At 35.0% G+C, this 16457-nt stretch overlaps 1 protein-coding gene across 5 annotated transcripts; it reads left to right on the top strand.

Annotated features, from left to right (window-relative positions):
- Positions 1-2243: 2243 nt before the first annotated feature.
- LOC120193746 (serine/threonine-protein kinase BSK7-like) lies at positions 2244-16449 on the top strand. 5 transcript variants are annotated; one of them, XR_005522890.1, is made up of 12 exons: positions 2244-2548; positions 2942-3151; positions 3223-3443; positions 3828-3963; positions 10807-10940; positions 11014-11119; positions 12184-12269; positions 12803-12991; positions 13385-13537; positions 14499-14612; positions 15468-15784; positions 16288-16449. XR_005522890.1 is itself a non-coding variant. In XM_039196187.1 (11 exons), exons 2-11 carry the CDS (start codon positions 3070-3072, stop codon positions 15515-15517), a joined length of 1257 nt encoding a protein of 418 aa, XP_039052118.1. In that variant the 5' UTR covers positions 2245-2548; positions 2942-3069; the 3' UTR covers positions 15518-15645. The 5 variants fall into 5 exon arrangements, 4 of the variants coding, with proteins under 4 accessions (XP_039052118.1, XP_039052115.1, XP_039052114.1 ...); XM_039196187.1 differs by lacking the exon at positions 16288-16449 and having other exon boundaries at positions 2245-2548; positions 15482-15645; XM_039196184.1 differs by lacking the exon at positions 16288-16449 and having other exon boundaries at positions 2246-2548; positions 2963-3151; positions 15468-16107.
- The last annotated feature ends 8 nt before the right edge of the window (positions 16450-16457 follow it).

Below are 16457 nucleotides of genomic sequence, written 5' to 3'. Positions count from 1 at the left end.
CGAATCGGTCTCGGATTGGGTGGAGACTTTCCTAAACTTGGATCAGGTCTAATGCAAGAGAAGACTAATTTTCAAGTTAGATTTAGTTGGACAGAAAATCTAACCCGACTTGACCTGCAACCTCTCTAAATAACCCATATACAACTCACATTTCAATTATATTGTCTCATAAGATTTTTTAGATATATTTTTTTTATAATTTAATAATGTTTTATATAATTGTTAATATTTTAATATAGTATAATAATTTTATAAAATTTAAAATAATATATAAAATTTAAATTTTAATAATAAAAACAAAAGATACTGGTAATTTTTTATTTGAAAATATACTAATAATCAAATCAACTATATAGCTTATTAGTTTTTCTGTGTATCACTTTCTGAACAAGTTAAGAAGGGACATTAAATTGTCATCTTTGATCTTCAGGCCAAACAAAGTTCAAACTGTAATTATGGGTGAATAAAATTTGATTCTAAAAAGTACGCTTCAAAGTAATTTCGAATTATAATTTCATAAAATTGCTTTAGAAAAAATTTAAATTCAAGTTGAGTTATAAAATAGAACTCGAATAATTTAAAAAAATTTAATAATTAGTGGATTAATTTTCAAGTTTGAGTCGAGTCCCTCGACTTTGTATGATATATGTATATCACATTTGAAAAAAATAAAGAAATATATATGTATTGCATATGGTTATAGAAAACTGTTTAAATTGAAATAAAACACTATCATAATATTATAAAAAATATTTACAATTAAATTAAAACAGAAACTCGAGCAACTCAACTCGGTTCGATTTGTCTCAAATTTGATAAACCCGACTTGACTTGAAAAAATTCAAATCAAATTTTAGTTATAAAATAAGACTCGTCAACTCGAATAACTCGATTTTTGTTTTACTCAACTCGACTTTGTCTAATGCTCAGTCCTAGTTGTGATCACGTCAAGATAGAATATAGGATAATTATACATTTAGTATCTTAACTATTGTTTTTGTTCTATTTTGGCCACTTAACTATTTTTTTCTTTAAAATCATATTTAACGTAACGCTAATTTTGTTTTCATTTTAGTCATCAATCGTTAAAAATTTAACAGACCCGTTGTCGTGGAATTTTTTATTTTTTCAATGATAACATAACATTATCTTATAACAATGCTTTAGCATCATCGTTATTTTTCTAACAGTTTATGACTAAAATAAAACTAAAATTAGACGCTATATATGATTTTAAAAAATAGTTAAAATAATCAAAATAGAATAAAAATGATTAAAAAATCCTAATTGAAGATTAAAAAATAATAAATATAGATCTAATTTAAAATATTAGAAAGAAAATAAGATTTTCAATTTAGCATAATTTAAAATACGAGATTTTTCGTAGATAATATTTTTATAATATTTTAGATAGAGTTTATTTTCATTGTATTTTAACCGTACGCTAACATGCCGTACGATATAACTTCCCGTTTCAAACAAAGTTGCAAGTGAAAGAGAAAGGTCTACAATGGCTGCCTATATGGTTTCACAAGGACAAATAAAATATGCATGTTTTTAATTATTTTTATATAAAAAGTTTTGTCACAATAATAACTTGAATTCATCGGCATAATATATAAACAAGATTATCAATAAAATTGATTATTATAACAAATAAACTGATCAATAAATTTTTTTAATTTTAAATTAAATGAATATAAACAATATTCATTTATAATAAGACTTAAATTAAATTTATATTAAAAGTATATACTGATATAAGTCAAAACATATTAAGATTTGAATTTAACACAAAATGTTTAATTATCATATGAATTTAAATAAATTTTGTCTCATGGGGAAAATAATATTTTTAGATAGAATTTCGAAAATTTTATAAATACGTCAAATTTAATTATCAATTTTTTAACAGTTAATAAAATCAATTTTAAAATATTAATTAAAATAATATTAAACATCTATTTCGATTATTTTTAAATAAATCTAAATTTAAAAATATAATTTAAATACGTATATTTTAGTTAATCCTATCGATTAAGATTTTGAAAGGATGGTTGGGACTTGTAGGCGTGGAGAAGAGGTCATGTCGGTGGGAAATAAAAGAAAAGAAAGAGAAAAAAAAACGTATTTTCTTTAATTTTTATTTTGATTTTAAAATCGAATAATAATATTTTCTAATCCAAATCTCGAACCTCTCTCAAACGATTTCATTCAGAGAAAGAGAGAGTAGAACACTGGGAGAACAATCCCTGATCCAAACACAACTCTCATATATGGAAGAAAGAATAAAACACAGAAAACTACAGCACCCCTTTTGACTTAATTTTCTTTTTAAAGAATCAAGTTTCTCTTTAGCTGATTCAGTTTCTTCTCAAAATTGCTTCCTCCCCTCCCCTTTCCTTTCCTTGTTTGTATTATCCAGCTTTGATTGATTAGAGGAATTGTCTCCAGATTACAGAGAAGTCGAAGTTTTACGAAGATGAGCTTTCATTGACTAAAACGGGGAAAGTGAGTTGACTCACTGGAGAACCCGCTGCTGCTAAAGGTAACGTTATTATTTTGTTTCACTTGTTTCCTTTGGTTGCGGGGGAAGTTGCGCTAAAGAAAAAAAAAGGTGTTTCCAAAATAGTGTTGAATTAAATTAAATAATTATCTTGCTTCAGTAGATTGGAATGGAAAATTAAGCTTAGTGAAACGGAGAAGTTTTAACTTTTAACTAGGATCAATAATTGAATAATCGGTTTCAGATTCGTAGTGGAAGAATAGAATTGAATGCAACATATAAGATTCGAATCTTTATCTTTAGCTTCATTTTCTTTTTTATGGATATCTGAAATGGAATATTGTAATCCAACTTGTTATTGTTGCAAGTCAATTGGGGCTTTGCTTTTAGCAGAATTTTAGAAGAAATAACGATTTCTATTTAACACTGGTTCAGTGGGAAGTTACTTGGACGAAGCTTATTTGCGAAGCTGAACATTCACATCGAAACATTGTAAAAGTTTGGTGAACTTTAGACACTCATTCTGTTTGTTAGTTGTGGAGTAGATTCATCAAGGTTTTGGGATGGGGTGTGGGTGTTCAAAACTATCTGCATGTTGTTGGAGCTCGGATCAGAATGGATCAATTCCTGAAGCTGATAATGTTGGTAAGTGTGAATAGTTATGTTTATTGGTTATGCTAATAGACACTGGTTTTAATACTAAGCATGTTTTGTAGAAAATGAAGACAAGGGTGAAGTTGATGATTTGCCTGCATTCCGTGAATATTCAATTGAAGCACTCAAGATGGCTACATCTGGATTTGCCATGGAGAATATAGTTTCAGAACATGGTGAGAAGGCTACTAATGTAGTTTATAGGGGCAAGTTGGAAAATCAAAAGCGTATTGCTGTTAAACGATTTAATAAGTCTGCATGGCCCGATACCCGGCAATTCTTGGTAAGCAAAATGATAAACATATGCAAGTAGCTTCTTTCAGGATTTCCTGTAAGTTATCCCTTAGTTGCTCACCTGTGAAAGATGCAAGAACAGAGGAAGAGGAGAAGTTTCTCTATTTGCATTAGACATTGAACTTATAAAATTAAGTTTTTCAGGGATTGTCCTCTTGGAGGGAATTTTCTGTTTCAGTTAAGTTGCTGATATGTTCTATATGCATGCATATGTCTAATGTCTCTTAATTATAATTGTAACCTTCAAGAACACTTGTTCTAACTAGATTCTGTCTCTTCCTGCTGTTATTAGATTTATTGTGGCAAAATGGCAGCAATTCTAGGTTTGCATTATAAAGCTTGTACCTTCTGACTTTAGCTACTATAACTTTAGGAAGAAGCAAAAGCTGTTGGTCAGCTCCGGAACCATAGGTTGGTGAATTTACTTGGCTGTTGCTGTGAAGGTGATGAGAGGTTACTTGTTGCAGAATTTATGCCCAATGACACACTGGCAAAGCACCTGTTCCATTGTAAGTTCATGCTTGGTTCCCTTGCTTCAGCTTTAGCATTTAGTTCATATTTTTAGTCCCCCCTCTCTATTTGAACAGCTGCCTTATATGGTTCAAATAAATCTAGAACTTTTCAATATCTGCTGAATTGTGGTTCTTTCCTATTAAGTCATTAGATTTTGATTATTTCATTCTCTATTTTTTTGATAAGATTTGAAGGCCTCATTAAAAATCACCTTCTTGATTAATGGAGTTAATGTGTAAACTCCTTAATCATCAGAAGATGGAAAAGAGTGCCTTATAACTTTATTGAATAAAGTAGGAATTACAGCCTATAGGGAGAAAACCCTAACCCTTCCAAATAATCACTCGAGAACAAAATACATAAAATTCAACCTATACCAGCTTTTGCTAAGGCATCAGCCTCCATGTTAGTTGTTCTTGTAACCCATCTAACAAATCCCCCACAAAACCTAAGTTTAACGACTATATCTTTAACAATATAAGCATACACAGCTGGACAAGAATTAGCTTTAATAATCCAGTCCACAGCTACCCTGCTGTCACTCTCAACAATCAAACGGAATTTTTCCCTCCCTTGGATAGATGAGACGAAAACAAGTCCCCTTTGAATAGCTTTAAGTTCCTTCAAAGTTGGAGGACTCGGACCTTCTGACTCCTGAAAAGATCCTAATATTGCACCAAGATGATCCCTTAAAATGCCTCCCAACCCACTTTTCTTCCAATCACTACTAGTGGCAGCATCCACATTCAGTTTAATGAAGCCTATAGGAGGAGGACACCAGGGAACATTAGAAGACTTCAGGAACTTGTAGGACGAATGGGAATCCCCTATTGAAGGGTCCGAAATCAACGAGTCTTTAGGAATTGAGATATCCTTATACTTAGCTAGGAACCAAGATGCCAGCCTGACTCTTGCTAAAAAGAATAATTCAATCTGATCCAACTTCCCCCCTTCAAAAACAATTAAATTTCTGGTTTTCCAAACGGTCCAAATAACAACCCCAGGAATGAATGACCATATAGCAGAATTTGGCTTCAACTCTTCCCAGCCTAATAAAAAAGTTTTAGCATCTTTATGAAGAACAGAACTAACACTCCACAATTGTAAGAACTTATTCCATAATGCCCACACAACCGAACAAGAAAAGAATAAATGCGAGGAAGACTCATCAACCTTTTTACAAAGAGGGCATAAAACATCGTCAATTCCTTGAACTCCTCTTCTTGCCAATTCAGTCTTAACAGCAAGCTTTTTCTGCACAATTTTCCACAGTAAAGTCTCAACTCGAGGTGGTAGTAATCCTGTCCAAACAACCTTCATCCAGAATTGAACCTCTTCGGAACCAAAAACACATTTCTTAACACAAGAACTTACTGTAAACATACCATCCCCACTGCCTTTCCAAATTAAGCCATCACTGGATTCTGTAGACAGAGAAACAAGAGAAATAGTTCTCATCAAGTTACACCATTGTTCTAACTCCCAATCATTTAAATTTCTCCTCACTTTAACATCCCAAATCCAGCCCGATGGATGAAAATCTCCAAACTCACATAGTTTTCCTGATTTATTAATAGCTATCAAAAACAATCTTGGAAAAATAACCTGTAGCGGATAATCTGTTACCCAAGCATCCTGCCAAAATCGAATGTGCTTACCATTGCCAACTTGAAAGCTACATAAGGATCGAAAATTAGTACCAAATGAATCTTGCTTGAAATAGTTATTAACCACTGCTCTCCACTGCCAAGAACTACCAGCTGGAAGATTACTGTCAAACAATAATCTAGAGGAATCGAGACTGTATTAGAACAAATAAATCTCCTCCAAACCGAATTTCTCTCGTTTGCAAATCTCCAGGACCATTTCCCTAACAAAGCTCTGTTCATGAAATTCAGATTACATACTCCCAACCCTCCCTCATTCTTAGGTTTACAGACTTCAGCCCATTTAACCCAGTGAATTTTCTTTTTACCATTCCCACCTCCCCATAGAAAATTAGACATAATAGAATTGAGAGTCTTAAGGATTGAAGCTGGAATCTTAAACATTGACAAAAAATAAGTGGGTAGTGAGCATAAAACAGATTTAATCAAAACCATTCTTCCAGCTAGAGATAAAGTCACTGCCTTCCAACCTGCCAATTTTGAGTGAAAATTCTGCACCACCGGTTCCCAAATAATTGAGGAATTCTTTATTGCACCTAGAGGTAGACCTAGATACTTAGAGGGAAAACTACCCACTGCACAGCCAATGGAATCTGCCCAAGTTTGAACCTCCTCTAAAGGTATGTTAACTCCGAACAGTCTGCTCTTCTTGAGGTTTAACTGCAACCCTGACATAATCTCAAACACTCTAAGCACTCTCTTCACATTCATGATCTGCATCTTCGAAGCCCCACAAAAAATGATTAAATCATCCGCAAATTGTAAATGTGTAAGATTGAAAGACCCTTCTGCCTTACCAACTTTCAAACCAGAAAATAATCCCTCTGAAACCGTCCTTAGGATTAGTAAATTCAACAATTCCCCTACTAGATTAAATAGTAAGGGAGAGAGAGTGAACAACCCTGTCTTAGCCCTTTTGCCATTGGAAACTCCTCCGTTGGAACCCCATTAACCAACACCGAAATCAAAGCTGTAGTAACACATCTCCTGATCCAACTAATCCAAGAAGAGCCGAATCCCATTTTTTTCATTACCTTGAACAAAATAGGCCAATCAACAGTATCGTAAGCCTTCTTGATATCTACTTTCAAAACACAACCCTTTAACCCTTTCTTCCTCCAATAATCTATACCCTCGTTTGCAATTAGAGAGCAATCCAAAATCTGTCGACCGGGAATGAAAGCAAATTGAGTCGGGCTTATGATATCTCCTATACAACTTCTAAGACTTCTTGAGAGACACTTGGTTAAAATTTTGTAAACTCCTCCCACTAAGCTTATGGGTCTAACCTTTAGGAATAAGGGTAATAAAGGTATGATTAATACCATGCTCCCATTCTTTCCCCAAAAAGAATTTGTGAAAAAAATCCATAATGTTATCCTTTAGCACAGGCCAAAACCTTTTGAAGAAACCCAAATTCAATCCGTCCGGTCCAGGAGCTTTGTTACTATCACAAGACTTTAGAGTCTCCCACACTTCCTCCTCGGAAAAAACCTTCTCTAAAAGACTACTTTGCTCGAAAGAGATTTTAGGGAAATGCAACCCTATATCTTCAACCTCCAGTGTAGTCCTCTCATTGAAAATATTAAAAAAGTGATCTTTTACAACAGTTTTTATAGCATCTGGGTCTCTCGTAAAATTCCCATTCACCTTTAAAACAGTCAATGCATTTTGTTTTCTCCTCACCGAAGCACAAGTATGAAAGTATCTTGTGTTTCGATCACCATCATTCACCCACCTTTGTCTAGAATTTTGATGCCAAATCTGCTCCTCAATTCTATGAAGTCGCCACAATTCTCTTCTACACGTATTTAACTCATCAACAATCTCCTGAATCGAACTGCCATGCCTTTGCTGTGCTACCACCTCGAGCTTTTGAATTTTATTTTCTAACTCAGAAATTGCATTTCCCGGAAACTTACTCTTCTTCCCTGCCCACTGTTTGATGGCTAATTTAGAGTTCTTCAAAATACCAAGAATTCCTGATTTTCTCTTGCGCTTCTTGCAATCTGTAATTGTTTGACAAACCATTTCCTGGAAACCATCTTCCTCCATAACATAATTGTATAGTCTAAAAGGCTTGTTTCCCCAATTTACACCTCCGTTTTGTAACAATACAACATTGTGATCTGATATAGACTTAGGAATAAGTGACTGAATAATCTCAGGAAAAGAAGCCAAGAATTGTCCATCCACCAAGAATCTGTCCAATCTAACAAAAGTGGGATCATCATGGTTATTACTCCAAGTAAACCTTCCCCCCTCCAAAAGCAGATTAATTAATCCTACAGACTGAATAAAATGAGAAAAAATCCTCATTGAAACTCTATTCTGAGCTCTACCCATCTTCTCATCTTCACACAAGTAAACATTGAAATCTCCTCCAACACAAACCGACAGATTCTGTCCCGAAATGAATTGACTGAGTTCTTCAAAGAAGCTTTCTTTTTCCTCCTCCACAGAAGGACCATACACATTAATTAGGACACTTCTGAACTGATTAAATCTGAATTTTCCTGTAACTGCAATGAATCTTCTATTTATACAATGATCTTCCCTCTCAAACACTTCATCATCCCATCAACATAACAACCCCCCTGAAGAACCAATAGCTGGCGATTCAACAACCCCTTGAAAACCATTTAACCCGTTTCTTCTAAGAAAAGACCTTTGTATCTTCTCTGCTTTGGTTTCTTGAAGCCAAAGAAAAGAAGGATGAGAGTTTGCGACTAATCTCTGCACCGCTCTTTGTTTTTCCTTTTTCCCCAAACCCCTTATATTCCATGTGATTATGGCTAAGTTTTTCTTCATAATTGATAACTGAACAATCCCCAAAACCCCAGTACGACTCTCAATTAGCCATATTACAACCTTTCTCTAAATTAATTATTTTTTTCAAAAAAACTTCCTTCCCCTGCTTGAAAGAAATACCCAAAATCTGACTGATTTGCCATGTAGCGACTGCTTCATCTAAGAGGTCTGAAAAGACTGAAGAAGCTGCTGTAGAAATACTGACTTGATCTACTGCTTCCCTAAACAATAATCTTTTAACCCTTCTACTGGTCAATCGGGAATTGGATAGAAAAGGTTATTTATCCAAATCACAGCCTAGAGACTCTCCATCTATACCTTCATCACCAGATTTCAGGACTGAATTTGGAATCTCACAATCTAGTAAATTAAGCCCTCCTATTTTAGAAGTCTGTTGAACATCTGAGCTAAACTGATCCTTAACCATCTTTGAATCTGAAACAACCTCGTTAACAACATTTCCATTCTGATCATTCCCTTGCCAGTAATTCCTCTCCTTACTTCTTCTGTAAACTCTACTATAACATGGCATTCTCCTCTTCTCTAAAGGCACACTCTTAGAGGAATGCGAGCTTCTGTGCACTGTTAACGAACGACCTCTAGAATGATCTTTTAATATCTCTAAATTAGAAACTAACATCAATGACTTAGTTTGTTTAGCCTCACTTTCTTCACTGCCAAAAAAATCAGAATTCTTACTGGACCCTTTTAACTGTTTCATATCACTGCTCACCTCTGCTCTTCTTCTATTTTTAACCAGTTTACCAAACTTGTTAATTGTGTAAGCTGGCCCAGAAGGAATTAATTTATAAAAATCCAGTCCAGGCAACTCAAAATCATCCGATTGGGCCTGTGATCCATTAGCCGAAATATTTGAATTCCTGACACCCAAACCTGCAAACTCTCCTCTGTTTTTCCAAACGTTCTGTGAACCTGACAAACTTTCTCTACTACTTTTCTCATGTTTGGTAAATCTTGGAGAATGTGTTTCCCCATTAGTTTCTGCTAAGCCAGAAAAAACTCCCTCCTCTATCCAAAAGTCAACTTTTTGTCTGCATTTCTTTGCTGATTGGACTGGACTTTCCTCAAATTCTGACATATCCCTATCTTCCTCGTCCTCATACCTCAGCTCACCACAATTTTCTCCAACTGCTCCGACCACCAGAGAAATTTTGAAAAAAAGCTTTGAATCATCATAAACCGATCCAATCTTAATATTAACTTTGAACGATCTCCCATAGGATCCAAGAATAATAAATTCTGGTACATCAAACGGGCTAACAACTCTCATAAGAATCCTCGCAGAAGTGAGATCATCCCTGTTCTTGGTGGAGTCATGTATTTCCACCATATTTCCCATCTCCCGGCTATTCTTTCTAAGAAAGATTCGTTCCAGCATAGTAGAGGAATCCCGAATATCTCAACCTGGCAAAAAGCCATAGGAACTCCATCCTCATTCAGTAAAGGAGTCAATCTTTCAAACCACAAGCTTATCACCTCTTTCTTCTTTGTCCAAGCTTCCATCATATCTTCATAGGATTTGAAAGAGATAACGCAGGAATTACTGGCATATCCCCAGCCAACAATCTGAACTTCATAACCTTCAACCTCAAAGAACTCCCTAACTGAGTTAAAATCCAAGGAAAGCTTAACAATCCCCGTTAAAGAACTTTTGACCCAACTTGAGCTCTCAGACGGAATATGCATTTCCAGAACATTCTTCCTTACTTTCTCCCTGTGACTCCCTTCAGAATGAAACTCCGAATACCCCAACGCATTATTTCTCATACTAACGGACAATAAAGCATCTTTATACGATCTTTCGTCCCTAATATTCCTTCTGGAAAAATCTGTCGCTTTCCACTTTGAAGGTCCTGCTGCATTCAAGACTGGGGCCGGAATAACTGGACTGACCTTCCCTGCTATCCTTGGACGAACATCATTGTATTTTGCAATTCCAACTGAAATCCTTCTCCCATCTATCAATGATCCATTTAATATATCTATCGCTCGCTTTAAACCTGATTCTCTCTCAAACTGAACAAAAGCAAAAGTCGAAAATCTATATTTAGGATTTCTTGTTTCTTTTGGGATAAAAACTCTATCCACTGCTCCCTGAGCCGAAAAAATTTCTCTAAGCACACGTCTAGATACTCTCCTACTGAGATTGTCAACAAACACCTTCCAAACCTCACCGGAATCTATCTTGCCTTTCAACTTTTCTCTCTCTACTTTTCTCTCACCCATCTCAACGTCTCCCTTTTCAGTTTATTTGAAGTTCTATATTTCATTCTCTATTCCTTGATCCTTATAAAAAAATGCTAGTTCAAATTTACCTTAGTACTGAACTTGGGTTTTCAGGGGAAGCACAGCCAATGAAGTGGGCAATGCGACTAAGGGTTGCTTTGCATCTTGCAGAAGCTCTAGAATATTGTACCAGCAAGGGACGATCCTTGTATCATGATCTAAATGCTTATAGAATAATTTTTGATGATGTAAGTATGTTATTTATTGACTTTTCATCCGTGGAAATTAGTATTATTCATTAGTTATGCACGGTAATTTCAGGAGGGGAACCCTAGACTTTCATGCTTTGGTCTGATGAAGAACAGTAGAGATGGGAAAAGTTATAGCACAAACCTGGCATTTACTCCTCCTGAGTATTTGAAGACAGGTGCTCATCTTCTTTAACAAACAATAAGGCTCTTACGTGAATGCTCATCTTTTTTACTAGCAGCAGCATATTTGGAACTTTGCTGGTTCTATTTATGAGCTAGGCTGTTGAATGTCCATTAGGTAAACCTGGTTAGGAATTAATCAGGATGTTAATATATTATTTCTGCACGCTACTATCTTTTTTACCCTTTTATTTGGTTATGCAATAAGTTATAGGTTTTTTTTTTGATAAGAATTTCAGGCCTCATTAAAAACCCCCTTCTTGATTAATGGATCTTTTAGGAAAGCTCCTTAATCAGCGGAAGGTGGAAAAGAGTGCCTTAGGATTTTATTAATCAAAGACAAAGTACATAAAATACAGCCATAAGACAAACTAACAAAACCTAAAAAATTACAGAACGTAGAAAGCAAAACCCCAATGCGACCAGACCTCCCTTAAACAACACCAAAACTGACTCAGCCCCAACAACCTCAATAGACCACCAACCCTACTGAAAAACCTCTAAGGCAACCTTCATTCATCATCCAATCCCCTGTTTAGCTAAAGTATCAGCCTCACAATTGCAGCTCCTCGGGATATGTCTAATAATGATCTCCCTCTCCAAGATTAGGGAAGCAATTTTCTGAACCAACGAACTAAAAAAACGAGGAGATGATGTCGGCAGCAAAATCCAATCCACTACTGATTTACAATCACTCTCTATAATTAACCTTCCCTTCCTCGCCCAATCCGATGAGAGAAAAAAGTCAGAGGATATTGCATAACATCTTTTGATTTCCTTTCCTTACCGCAACTCTCGAATTTTGTCAAAGCTTAAGCGACAAGCACCTAGTCAGAGGACAAGAGGAGAACCCATATATGTTGATACTGCAAATATGCTATATGCTCTTTATAGAAGTACATATTGTAACATCTGTTCATTCTTACCATTGGGGTTGTGTGGTTCTATCTACTTTGCTGGAATACAGCAGTCACAACCAGTCTTATAGTACTTGAGTTGTTCACCTTTTTTGGGACGGTTTAGTATTCCAAATTATTCTTGTGTTTTGTCTCTTATGCAGGAAGAGTAACACCAGAAAGTGTTATGTATAGTTTTGGTACCCTTCTGCTTGATCTTCTCAGCGGAAAACATATTCCTCCAAGTCATGTAAGTATGTCAGGGACTATTCTGATGCAATAGACTCATTGCAAAATAGTAGTTTCTTTATATCGTCTTTTATGGAGTTTCATTAGTCCAACTTGAAGAGACATGATTGGTGATTTAGGATAGTGCTTGCCAATCTTGGGATTGTAAGTTGATATTTTTGAAGGTTTCCATTTCAAGATCCTTAGCATGTGAGACAGGCAACTAGACTTTGAAAATTGGTTCTGGAGAGAATTTTCTTGAAGTAATACCACATCAAAAATTTATTTATGGACTCTTGTTATGATTCTGACCAAAACCCTAAATGACACCACTTGAGTCGGTTCCTGTCTAGATGCATATGCATTTGATGGGATGAAACTTTTTATGTTTTATTCTGATTATTATATTGAGTGTTTGTTCTTATGAGAGTGCCACTTTGTGCCTTCCAAACTGCATGTTATGATATAATTTATGTTGCTTGCATTTCCATTTTAGGATGGTGTAGTTACACTAACTGCTGTACCCCTGAAATTAAATTGTATTACTTCCTTCAGGCACTGGACCTTATCCGTGCCAGAAATTTTCAGTTGCTGATTGATTCTTGTTTGGAAGGGCAATTTTCAAATGATGATGGGACTGAGTTAGTTCGTTTAGCATCACGATGTTTGCAAAATGAGCCCCGCGAACGACCAAATCCGAAGTCATTGGTTGCTGCATTAATTCCTCTTCAGAGGGACACTGAGGTTGTTTGTCTTCTCTATTTCTCATGTAAATTCATTTTATAATTTCCAAAATTTACACTTTTAAAACCATTTGTACATTATGGTTGCCATTGGAAATACTGTTCTCAAGTTTTGCTTTTCTTAAAAATAAGAATTATAGTTTCTTTTGACTTGCTTGTTTGGTCTAGATAGAGAGAGAGATAGAGAGAAATCCTCATTCTATAACTGGTATGTCTTAATGTTTTTAATAGTTCATTCCATACAGGCGAGATAGTGGTTGGCATGCAGACTCTCATTTAACTCCAAATAGATATAGATGTTATTTTATGTACAGTCATTAGGTCTTTTCTATTATAAAGTTGAATAACACTTCTCCTTTTGTTGAGAAGTTTCCTTTTTCAATTAATTCTGAAGGTCCCTTCTCATGAATTAATGGGCATACTTCATGGAGTTGATGCTGTTACTTTATCACTGTTGGGGGAAGCCTGCTTAAGAATGGATTTGACTGCCATCCATGATGTTCTTGAAAAGCTTGGATATAAAGATGATGAGGGTGCTGCTACCGAGGTTCGTTTCATCTTAAAAGTGAACATTTTTCATATATCATTTGGCCTTAAAGCTTAACAAATCAAGGTTTGACATCACATAGTCGTCGCTACTTCCCCTTGGAACTTGTCCATATGTACAAAAAAGGAAGGCCGTCAAGCTCCTTTCTAATTAGTCATCAGAAATTATTTTCTTTACATTAATCTGTGATTGCTGTGGCAAGAATATTGACTTTTTCTATATCATTTATGGGGATGCAATTTAAGTTTCCAGTATAACCATTTCTTCTTAACTGTAATATAATTGACATATTTGATTCTTCACTTTTTTGGTTTTTTGGGGTGCCTAATGCTCAAGAATGCATCTAAATCCGATTACTACTGTTTCTTGTGATGGTGATTAGGTTGAAAGTCATCATTATTATTAGTGGCATAGAAGTAGGAGTTCAAGTTAGCTTGCTATCTGCATATCTATATAATTAAGTGCATATACAGTTATACACCCATATATACACAACATAAAACTACAATAGTTTTACACTAATTTAGGATCGTTGAGCGAGTGAAAATAGACATTTGAGATTAACAGTAGGAAATGAGAAAATATTTACTAGGAAAAAAACAAGGAGATAATCTCAGCCATCTATTTTCATTCATCCAACAATCCTAAATTAGCGTAAAACTTTTTAGTTATACATTGTGTAACTGGATCTTAACCCTATATACATACATGCATAAATGTCATGCTCTGATGATACTAATATGATCAGTTTATTTGTAAATGATCTAATCTGTTACATGTCTACTCTTGCTTTGTTCATTATAATGCTTAGGTATGGCAGATTTCTTATTTAGATTTTATATCATACCATTTTGTTAATATCCCACCGTTTCAGATTTTTAATGTAAATGACTACTGGTCGTGTTGCTTGTTTCAGCTGTATAGTAAGTGCTTTTCTCATTGCTATTTTTATGGTTTGCAGCTTTCCTTCCAGATGTGGACAAACCAGATGCAGGAAACATTGACATCGAAGAAAAAGGGTGATGTTGCTTTTAGGCTTAAAGACTTTAGAGCTGCCATTGAATGCTATTCCCAGGTTAGAATTAGTTCACAATTCTTCCCCGAATACCAAAGGCTTTTCCTATCAATGTCTTCTTGCTAAGCAAAACTTCTTAGTGGAGGCAGATTGAGATAGGCAGATCTCTTTTGCTCATGATGATGACTATCATCATCATCATCAATAGATCTTCTTCTGCATTGATATATCTATTATGACTTTCATCATCATCCTATTGTAAAAAGTTTCTAGGATCTAATTAGTGCCATTAGTGTTCCAAAAAAGATAAGAGAACAGGAACTTTGATACTCATTGCCATGGTTGGACTTAAAATGGTGTAAATGTTTTCTAAATTATGATATTCATGCATTTTTTAGCTGACAGTAACTAAATTCATTTCTACTCTTGCTTTGTTCTTTAATTTAGATTTTATATCATACCATTTTGCTAATATCCCGCCGTTTCAGATTTTTAATGTAAATGACTACTGGTTGTGTTGCTTGTTTCAACTGTATTGTGAGTGCTTTTCTAATTGCTATTTTTATGGCTTGTCCCCGAATACCAAAGGCTTTTCCTATCAATGTCTTCTTGCAAAGCAAAACTTCTTAGTGGAGGCAGATTGAGATAGGCAGATCTCTTTTGCTCATGATGATGACTATCATCATCATCATCAATAGATCTTCTTCTGCATTGAAATATCTATTATGACTTTCATCATCATCCTATTTTAAAAAGATTCTAGGATCTAATTAGTGCCATTAATGTTCCAAAAAAGATAAGAGAACAGTAACTTTGATACTCATTGCCATGGTTGGACTTAAAAGGGTGTAAATGTTTTCTAAATTACGATATTCATGCATTTTTGAGCTGACAGTAACTAAATTCATTTCCCAGTTCATTGATGTCAGAACCATGGCTTCCCCAACAGTTTATGCTCGGCGTAGTTTGTCCTACCTCATGAACGACATGCCCCAAAAAGCCCTCAATGATGCTGTTCAAGCACAAGTAATATCTCCTATTTGGCATATTGCATCCTACTTGCAAACTGCTGCTCTACATGCTCTAGGGAAGGAGGATGAGGCACAAGCTGCTCTTAGGGAGGCTTCTGGGCTTGAAAGTAAAAAGAATGCAACTTCTTGACAATGATCAAAGCTAAAATAAGCCACTCTCCAATCAACCCAGAGGAGCAAAATAAGCCTCTCAATTTTCAGGTAAGATAAATAATAGCTTTATAACTTCAAAAGAAACTGATATAAAGAATGCATATGATGTCGATCCTCTTTGTGCATGTGTGATTTGGTACATGTTCAGCTCAAAGCATTCTTTTACATGATATTTGATTTGGGTAGGATTTGTTCAGTTTGACGGGGCTATTGGGACAAATCCGTTGTTTTTGTTCTTACAGACATTTTTCAACACAACGACTTTTGAGGGGAACAATTAGGGAACATATTATAATAGTTGTAGAGAAGGGTTTAGTTGTTTAAAACTGCATGTTTAAAGGGTGAATAGGAAGAGCAAAGATTTTGTCATCGCAAACAATTTTGTTACAATGTTCAATGTTTTCCCCCAACTGAATACAGATTTATATTTTAATGTCTGCGCCTACCTAAAATGCAATGTTTGCAAACTCTGTTAGTTTTTGTTCACTTGTTTGATGTTTGAAAATAATTTGATACATTTTGCATCACTTTAAAGTTGTTTCGAACAACAGGACAAGTAAAAAAGAGAAGAATCCCAAGGTAGAAGCATTGAAGGTTCATCATTATTGCAACCCATTTGTCTATATTATTTAAAAGGGCATTGGCATTGGCATTGGCCAAGCATGGCTACAAATCATTACATAAACCGTTCTTGAAATGCATATATATATATATATATATA

The sequence above is a fragment of the Hibiscus syriacus genome, unplaced genomic scaffold, assembly GCF_006381635.1.
Source record: "Hibiscus syriacus cultivar Baekdansim isolate YM2019G1 unplaced genomic scaffold, ASM638163v2 tig00116996_pilon, whole genome shotgun sequence".
NCBI classification, from domain to species: Eukaryota; Viridiplantae; Streptophyta; class Magnoliopsida; order Malvales; family Malvaceae; genus Hibiscus; species Hibiscus syriacus.
Note: the sequence above shows the minus strand (reverse complement) of the source record. Positions and strands in the feature narration are given on the sequence as shown.

Coding starts and splice junctions, on each gene's coding strand:
- LOC120193746 (XM_039196184.1), top strand. CDS start 3,070: ATGGGGTGTGGGTGTTCAAAACTATCTGCATGTTGTTGGAGCTCGGAT. Junction 3,152..3,222: donor TCCTGAAGCTGATAATGTTG/GTAAGTGTGAAT, acceptor CATGTTTTGTAG/AAAATGAAGACAAGGGTGAA. Junction 3,444..3,827: donor CCGATACCCGGCAATTCTTG/GTAAGCAAAATG, acceptor CTATAACTTTAG/GAAGAAGCAAAAGCTGTTGG.